Genomic DNA, 9,305 nt, shown 5'->3' with positions numbered 1-9,305 from the left:
CCCCCTGCCCCCGGGGCCGGCTCTGTACCTCCTGCGGCAGCGGGCAGCCCCGGCTCCGGCTTTCGCTCTCCCCCGGCCGGCTCCTCCTACCCCCGGTCCCCCTCGCCCCTCCCCCGCCCGACCCCCGTAGCCGCCCCCCACCGGCCCTGGCCTATCTCCTCCTCCTATTCCCGGCTCCCCTCGGCCCTGGCCTCAGCCCCCCCGTAGCCCGCCCCCCTCAGCCATGGCCTCAACCCCCTTCCGGGGGGGTTCTGCGGGAAGCTCGCTGCAGCGCCCCCCCCCTCCCCTCCGGGACCCCTGGTCCGGGGACGCGGGGAGCCAGAGGCAAGCCCCGGGCTTGAGGTCCTGCCCCTGGGTGTCTCTAGCTGCGGCTGTGACAGCTCCTTGCCAGCCAGTGTTACCGCTGCTGGGTCGTGTCCCTTCGCCGGGACAAGCCTTGCAGATGGTAGCCCCCTTCCATCCATCCGTGCAGAGCGGGCCCCAGACCAGCCACACTCTGGGTAGAGTGCAGCCTTTTCCCCAGTGGTATTGATGGCTTGTGCTTTAAAGGCAGAAAGGAAACTGCTTCAAATGAGACTGTCCACTGTTTGTGTTTTTAAGAGCACCGCTCTTCTGTCTCTCTCTCCCCCATTCCCCCCCATAAATCTTCTAGCGAGGAGAAGCCTCCATCCTCATTAGGAATCTGGCCATGTTCTGAAACAGTCTTCAAGAAATGAGCCTGGATCTGAGAATCTCGGTTTACAGGCTTCACTGGGATGTGGATTCAGAATCTCTTCCGCCTTCTCACCTTGAGCTTAGTTTCAGGTAAAATGGTTGTGCTGGTCAGTGTGGAAAAGCATCTAACTTGAAAAAATGGCTTGAGAATGTTTGTCCAACAATTAAACCATTTTAAAAAGTTATGCCCCGCAGACTGATACCACCATCTTACCTAAGAGATCTTTAATCCCAATGAAGTCTGTAAACTAAGATATCTGGAACCTATCCCATCACATGGTTTGCTTTTTATATATAGTTTCTGAGTTTCAACCCTGTGATTAGTCCACCCTGTCAGAGTTTCAAAGTCCTACTGTAGCTGTTTTAAACATTGAACATCATAATTGTACTTTTAAATAAGGTACTGCTACTACCGCTTCATTTATTTGCTTTTAGGAAAACAAAAGGATGATTAATAGATGGTTTGGGTAAATAAGACAATAAGCATGATTCTTCAGTGCTAAGGCAGTCAGCATGGGTGACATCCTGGTTTGTGGAATCAATCATTACTGTAGGAAATGCACAGAGTACATTTTTACTCTCCAGTGTGGAAGCAGATGACTTGAATATTCAAGACCAGGAAACAAAACATTCCAGGGTACTTAATATACTGATCCATTGAAAACTTGCTTGCTGTAGAATGTTAGCTGGCACATTTAGTCTAAAATTTCATAGTTAATTTGTATGTATGTGTGTTTGTCTGAATTATGTATTTATGGTAAACTCTTTTCCATTCAATATTTAATCTTTTCCTCCATAATATTGGAGGGAATACTTTAGAGTTACATTCCTCAAAGAAAACTTATTATCACAAGATAAATGTTACTTTTCTTTATAATTTGTTTTTTTTTGCCTTTTCTGTATTTATAATTCGTAGAAAATCAGGAAAACATTGTTTAGTGTACTGAAGAATAGAGGGAGTAGTGATTAGGTGACTGCACAGGGGTTCAGTAATTCAGTTATACTGTAATTTAAAGTGTTCCGTGTCCACAATGCAGGTTCAAGGAGCACAACTTCCAAACAAAATTACAAATTCCAATTGTTCTTGCCAGTTCCTCAACTGAATTTCGGAAGATGACTAATATCTGTAAATGTGTGTGTAAAACTGTGAATTCTTAGTGTATTACTGTGGTTGTGGCTTAACTCATAGACTACATCAGAAGCCCGTTTATCTAATCTAATAGGGACCCGGGGCCAGATAAGATCATCAAAAATCCGGATAAACCGGAGAATGGGAAAGTGCAATGATACAACGCCATCTAGCAGCTACAGGAGATATTGCCCCCGTCTGGACCTCTGTGCTCTGGTTGTCCGTACAAAGAGTTGGATAATGGAGGGTTGGATAAACAGGGTTCTACTGTATTTCTAGGTTAACTTTAATGACTATGTGATGCTTGGAACAGATGAACCCGTAATTGAATCACATTCACATAGAAAATAAACATTGGGGGACTAGATGACTAGGGATTTAGAGGACTTCTAGTAAAGAATACTGGAGAGAGACATAGTCTGAGCATAAAACTGGGAGCCAGGGACTTCTGAATTCTAATCCTGGTTCAATACGTCTCTCGTTAGCCCTGAGTAATTCACTTAACCTCTCTCTGCCTCCCTTTACCTGTCTGTACAATGGGTATTCTTGTCTACTTCACAGAGGTGCTATGAAATTTCATGACTTCCGTAGCACTGTAAAGTTGCTATGATTGTGGGAGTCACAACTTTACAACTACCCCTGCAATGCTTTCTCTTGAGTAATGGAATCCCACTCTATAGCTAAGTCATCTGAATCAGGAACTTAAGTTCCTTCTGCACTTGGGTCCTCTGCATTTTGCCAGCTGGGTGGAGCATTGTGGGGAGGGGGAGAGCAGCTTTGCAGACTGACTTTGGTTTTTCAACCTCCCACATCAAGCAGTGCTGATGAGCTCCATTGGTGGGGGCGGTAGGGAGAGGAGAGCAGAAGCAAAGTGTGTTGAGCAAGGCAGTCAGATCTCTCCCTCCTTAACCAGTGCAAGTCTAGGCCAAAAGACTTGCTTCAGACTCTTCCTCCTCCACCAGAACCACAGTGCATCTTGGCCAGAGGAGGAGCCTAACTTCCGGAGTGGGGCATCTGTTTAGATCTCTGGCCAATAAGGCTAGAAGGTTTTCTGATTGGAGCAGACAGACCCCATTTCTTTTCCCACTATTCTGAATGAAAACCTGCTCTAGATTTCTGGATGAGGGAGAAGTAATGATATGGGACATTCAAAGGAGGGCAGGCAAATAACACCAGAGAGAGACTACATCACATACCTATGCACCATTCTGCAAATTTAAAAAAACAACCCTTTAAAAGTGGAGGGAGAGTTGAAAGAGAATAGAAGAAAATTATATAACTAAATATATTCCCCACCCTCATTATCTACCAACAAATTACCACTGTTAATTAGAGTAATATCTTAAATTCAGAAATAAAACACCTAAAACATTTTAATCTCTTCTTCAAACTAGACAGGGAGTGTGTGTATATGGAAGGAGGGAGATTCCCCCCCCTTCCCGCTAATGACAAAAGAGAAAATGAAGCCCTGTACATCAGATCCCTAGAAGCTTATTTGCTGCAGTTTCTGACTAGATTATGATCAAAATATATATCAGTATATTTCCTTCTTCAATGGATGTGAGCAAGGTACATAAGGGATGCTTTAGTTTCAGAATCCCATTGAAGAAATAGTGCAGTTAATCAGAAAAAAGATTAGTTATTCTTTTTTCATTATACAAGACACAAAAGCTGTTTCTGTCCTGATTAATGAACCAAAAACAACAATAAAAATCCAGTAAATTTAAGTTTGAGTCAGGGCAGCTGAAATATTATGCTTCATCAAGCATTAATTACAATGTAACCTAATAACACTCTTATATTTTTAAACAGAAAAACCTGTAGAGTTGGTGATCTTTCTTGGCTCAGTAAAGAATAACTGATGATGATCTGATTAATGATTAAAAAAGAACAAATGCTAGATGAGTGTAAGTTTAAAAACAGAAGATTGTCCTCCAAATGGCATGAAAATAAACACCGCTATACAAACGTTACATCCTTTACTGTATTATTTTCAATGGCCATGAGTTAAAAAGAATGCCTAATATAGATTGAAATCCTGCCAAGATATAAATAACCTCTTCTTTCAACAACGATAATGTGTAGCTGCAATTTTGTATTTATTTTTTCATGAATTACACTGAAATAGCTGGTATTTGGATACCAGCCCTTAGCCTTGTACAGCTTCGCTGTACCACTGCATATTAGTGCTATAATTCACAGGAACGGTGGTTCAGGTTAGTGTTTACTGTAAACCTGAATGGCAGTGAGGACACAAATTAAAGATTTAAGGGATTTTTTTTTTTACAGGGGGAAAACACAATGTAAAGGTTGGAAATTGGTGTGACTTTCTCCAATTGTGGACATGTCTGTGATTTGGAATGGCACTTAGCACTTAACATAGTCATTGACACTTTAAAGTGTTGTGAATATTAACTTCCTCAGTAAGTTGGTGACTTGAGTAAATTGTATTCTTCTCATTTTACAGAAGAAGAGAAAAGGATTTAGCTATTTGCTTAAAGGCACACGCTGAGTGAGAGTAAAAAATTTAATTAGAGCTGCCTCAGGCCTGTGTGTAGTCCACTAAACCACACTTCTCAAAAACAGTAATATGGAAGTGTCAGAGATGGCTGAAGCAATCCCCTTTCCTTTTCAAAGACCTTCAAATTTGAAAACAAGTCTTTGATTTTTTTTTTTTTTAATAGGTTCAGACATTGACCCATTCTTTTCTGCTTTTTTCCTAGTCCCTCTTGTATTCTGAATGTAGTGCTCTGCATTGCTCCTAGGTCAGCCTGGTATTTCTGTGTCTATTTCTTAGTGAATTTTGAATGTTCAAATGACGTTTTTGGTAGGGAAAAGGTTGGGGTGTGAAGGACAAGGAAAAAAGAGGTGGTAGTGTTTAAAATACAGCAAAATAAATACCCTACAGCCCTATTTATTCTAAGCTTTGAATAATTTTCTCTTATCTAAATTGTAATGTTATATTTCACCCTACGTCCTAAGCAACTAAATTTTATGTATGTTGCAGTCTCACTTATGAGAATGTGTTTAATGTCTGTCAGTGCTTCAGATAAATGTACTACATATAAATCCAAGTTCCTTGCTGAATGTATATCATAAAATCTGTAGTGTAACTTTGCTTCATGCACTTTAGCAGCTGTTCCTTTTCATGCCACTTGCAAATTGTCAAGTCTATAGTACAGTATTGCAGACCTGATCGGAGCTTAAAATATATTTCACATAAAAACTTACAATAGTCAAGATGTATTTCTTAAAAATCTAACTTTTAAAGGGAAACTGTCAACCTTTTTCCAAAATTATTTTTTTATAAAAAGCAAGTTTCTTATAGAGCACCATTTAAATAGCATGTACCGAATTTTTAAATTTACATTTTTTAACATTTCTGCTCCTTTGCTGGGAAACGGGTTAAGGTTTATAAGGGTCTTTAAGCAGGGGGAGTGGGTGAGTTTGAGAGCAACATCATCAAAAGTGTTTTGAGTTGCCTTTACTGCCGCCCACTACATTTTTATGTGTCTGCCTGCCTGCCTATTACTGTGTACCTCTTCAAGTTTTGGATCTGCTGCTGTTAGCCATGTTCTTGTAGAGCTATGGAAGAGCAGGCACCTGAGCCCCCTGCAGCTCTTCATTAGGGATATCCCATTGATACATTAAATAGCAATTGTAACTGACTATGCAAAGTGCCAGATGCACACAGTAAACTGAAAAATACATAGTTTTCCTTTCATCTGTTATATTTATCATAAGTGTTTCTTGTAACAAGGAACAAATACACAACTGACTGTGCCTCTTCAAAAATGTTAGGTTGTAAACTCTTTGCTGCAGGGATAGTCTTTGCATCTTGTACAAGTGTTGAGTATTTGGTCAGCACTTAATATGTAATTTGTTTTAAAGTCTTTAAAATTGTTTTTCCTCCATTATAGAAACATGGCAAGTCCAAGAACAAGGAAAGTTCTTAAAGAAATCAGAGTGCAAGATGAGAACAATGTAAGAAAGTCTCTATATATTTATATATATTGTTTGAAGCATTTAATTAAGCAGCAACAAATACTTTTCAGCCCATTTCAGACAATTGAATTTGTTCTCTGGAGATATTTTATTAATGGTATTAGCATAGCCAATAAATTTTATGGTACAGATGTGGATATGTTTATACTTTCATTAAATTGTATTACAATAAGATTGATAAACTGTCAAGTATTGGGCATAATTCCTTTGAGTGGTTCTAGTGATTCAGTAAACCACTGGTGGTTTGTCAGCCAAACCCTCAGAATTTTGTTTTGGGACATTGTTGTATATGTTAAGAATAGGAACTTTCTATTTAAAGCATTTTATGTTTATACTCTAATTATCCAAACAAAATAATCTTGTCACTGTGCTCCATATTTATGGTAATCTGCCTATGAAGTCCTCCTATACACCCTAGGGATTTGTAATGATATTTGAAACTCTCAATCAGTTGCCCCCACATGACATGACGACAGACTATATTTAGAATCCCTGCTATAGAATAACAGAAGCTGCCCAGTACACAAATACGTTTATTTTTTAAAAAAACTGCCTGCCTGGATTGGTTCTAGAACCATGCTAGTTGCAATTATGTTTGTGACTGGCTGTCAGATGGTCAGATCACAGGACTGAATTGATGTTCCTAACCCTTTCTCCATAACATAGAACTAATTCCACCTAAGTTATTCTTTACCTGTTGGACTGTTTTCTCCCGCTCAAAACAATCTTAAAAAAGCATAAATTTTGATTGTGTATGTTTTGTTCTTTATGGACATGTGAAACAAAGTTATTTCATAATATATTTATATGGTGCCCTGAGGGTAGAGTGTTTAATTCAGTCTTTCTAGAGATAGAAACATCAGTTTAGCTTGTATTTCTATAGTCTGAGTCAGTTAACATGAATGGTTCTGCCTCTAAAACATTAAACCCTCAAGGCTCTTTCTAAATGACTACGTAATGGAACTTATGTACACAAGGAAGAAGTCTTTAAACACTAATGACTCCTAAATCTGAATTTATTTGCTGCAAGTAGCTTTTTTATGATTTTCTGTGTCTGTACTTTGAAAATTTTACCCGGAGCAAATGATGACTGAGAGTTATGGACAATATTTTTTCTCTTATAGGTCTGTTTTGAGTGTGGTGCTTTTAACCCCCAATGGGTGAGCGTGACTTATGGAATCTGGATCTGTCTGGAATGCTCAGGAAAACACAGAGGCTTGGGAGTTCACCTCAGGTCAGTCTTGGGAACAAACACAGACCAGATGATTTACAATTTTCTCTTCAGGGGAAAAAAATGGAAGTCATTGCAAGGCGTATTTTTTTGGATATAGCTATGGAGATTCAAGTTTGCCATGCTTCAGCAGAACAGCAAATCTAGAATTTTGCAAATCAGACTATGACGTATTGCTAATCCACTGTGGAATCTAGAAACCAAAAATGAGTTAGTAGTGTAAGTACACACATGATTAAGTTAGGTTACCTCAGTATGTTACCTGGCCATGAACCAAATGTAATGTTATAGAGAGATATAGGAGATCTTTAGTCCTATCAGTTGTTCATGTTGTATCCTATTTTAAATCTGTCTATTCTTGTAGGCTAAAGAACTCTAGTGGTACCAGGTATTTTTAAAATTGAACTAAGACAATCGTAATACTACTATAAAGTATGTATGTAGTGCTATAAATGTACCCAGTGCATTACAGAACATAGAATGTATGTTGTTTATAGAGGTTCCTGTCGAGTACACAAAGTGCTGCATACTCTTCTAAAATGAGCCAATGAACAAACAACCTCTCCCCCTTCCAACACACACGCATGTGTATGGTCCTGGGTCTAAATCTAACACAGAGAGGCAGAATACAGAACAATTATTCAGATAAACGAGGGAAAGGACAATTCAGGAATGCGAACACTAATACCAGGGGGACACTTAGAAGTGGTTTTTGAAGGATGATTTGAAGGTGAGTAGGGAGTAGAGAGTGTTCAGTGAATAAGGAGTGGAAATTATTCCAACTGCTACATGAAAGAAGGAATGAAGCACAGAGACTAAAGGAGATGTGAGGAGGGTAAGGACCAAGAGAGGATAGGAGGAAATGAGCATAGAGATGTAGATGGAGCAAAGTTTTGTAGGGCCTTGATGAAGAAGAGATCTCCTTTACCTTTTCTTTGATGGAATATTTAAGCATTAACTATAGGGGCCTATTTGTTTTTCATGTGGAATAATGAGCAGCAGCACTAATTTATGGCCCAAAGCAAAGCTGAGGGACACTAATCTCAGTCATAAATGCCCTTTAGATATAAGACAGGCAACTTGTTGAGTACCTGAAGTTCATTCTAAGTGCACTCCTGAGGGATGAGTGGTACTAAAGAGTAGCAAACAGTTTGGAAAATGTCTGGAAAATATTTTCTGTTAAGTGATTTTGATAGGCAATTCAGAATTTGGGTTGGGATAGCTACATTTTGTTTCATTTGCGCAGACTGTTTCTCTTTTTTAAGTGGAACTCACTGTTCAATTTTTTTTTCAACAGGCTTTTTTGCTATAGTGCTTTGCTTCCTGCCCTGAAGGGAGGAAATCTCAGTAAAAGTGCAACCGCTAGCAGTGGAATTTCTAAAGGCTTAATTTTTGGTATAGCTGCCAATGAGATGTTTAATTTTGTTTTATGGTATAATAACGGGATTATAGCAATAAATAAAAAGTGAGGTGTTTCCTCTCTAATTCTGATTTCCAGCTTTGTGCGCTCTGTCACTATGGACAAGTGGAAGGACATTGAGTTGGAGAAGATGAAGACTGGTGGTAATGGAAAATTTCGAGAATTTCTGGAGTCTCAGGAGGATTATGATCCCTGCTGGTCAATGCAGGAGAAATACAACAGCAAAGCCGCAGCTCTCTTTAGAGATAAGGTAAACACAGATGAATAATAACTTGTGCATCCTTAATGCTTCCCATTTGAAAATCTCAAAGCACTTGACAAACACTTATTAAATCTTGCAACATCTTTATAAAAACTTGTTGCAGTTCCTGAGAGAGGATAAGACTTGCAGTTCTGTAATCTACAAAAAGCTTGTTCTCTAGAAATTTTCATTAATGTCCTTGTTTTTTGTTTGGCCATGGTCGCCAGATTATCAATGGTGTAATTGGTTGTAGCTCAGTTGAAGGTAATGGATCTATGCCAGTTTACACCAGCTGAGAGTCAGCTTGTTATTGCATCAGACTATTTTACACAAAAGGGCCCAATTAATTGCCAGCACTTCTTTTTTTGGTGGATGCAAAATGGCAGATTACTCTGCCAAGAGCAAGTGGGACCATAAAGAGCAGCAAAATCCATGCCTGCACTGGAAATGTCATTCCAAAAGGCGGCTTTGTGCAATATCTCAAAATAAAACCCCTCAGAATTCAAATATGCACCTGGAAATTGCAGAGACTTGAGAACACAGGGGTTGTGCATTTATGCTGGCC

The 9,305-nt window shown here is 39.3% G+C and overlaps 1 protein-coding gene across 9 annotated transcripts in view; it reads left to right on the top strand.

Annotated features, from left to right (window-relative positions):
* The first annotated feature begins 671 nt into the window (after positions 1 to 671).
* The window catches only part of ARFGAP1 (ADP ribosylation factor GTPase activating protein 1), a 30,268-nt gene continuing 21,634 nt past the window's right edge, over positions 672 to 9,305 (top strand). For 2 of the 9 annotated variants that reach the window (XM_034786653.1, XM_034786656.1), the window contains exons 1-4: positions 674 to 804; positions 5,764 to 5,827; positions 6,973 to 7,082; positions 8,578 to 8,749. In XM_034786653.1, the coding sequence (XP_034642544.1) occupies positions 713 to 804; positions 5,764 to 5,827; positions 6,973 to 7,082; positions 8,578 to 8,749 (438 nt within the window). In that variant the 5' untranslated portion in view covers positions 674 to 712. Of the gene's footprint in view, positions 805 to 1,197; positions 1,352 to 4,212; positions 4,267 to 5,763; positions 5,828 to 6,972; positions 7,083 to 8,577; positions 8,750 to 9,305 lie in introns of those variants that run through there. The other 7 variants (XM_034786652.1, XM_034786649.1, XM_034786657.1 and 4 more) reach the window with 7 other exon arrangements.

This window comes from Trachemys scripta, chromosome 12, assembly GCF_013100865.1.
Source record: "Trachemys scripta elegans isolate TJP31775 chromosome 12, CAS_Tse_1.0, whole genome shotgun sequence".
Classification (NCBI taxonomy): domain Eukaryota; kingdom Metazoa; phylum Chordata; order Testudines; family Emydidae; genus Trachemys; species Trachemys scripta.
The sequence above is the reverse complement of the archived record's forward strand: the minus strand, read 5'-3'. Positions and strand labels throughout refer to the sequence as shown.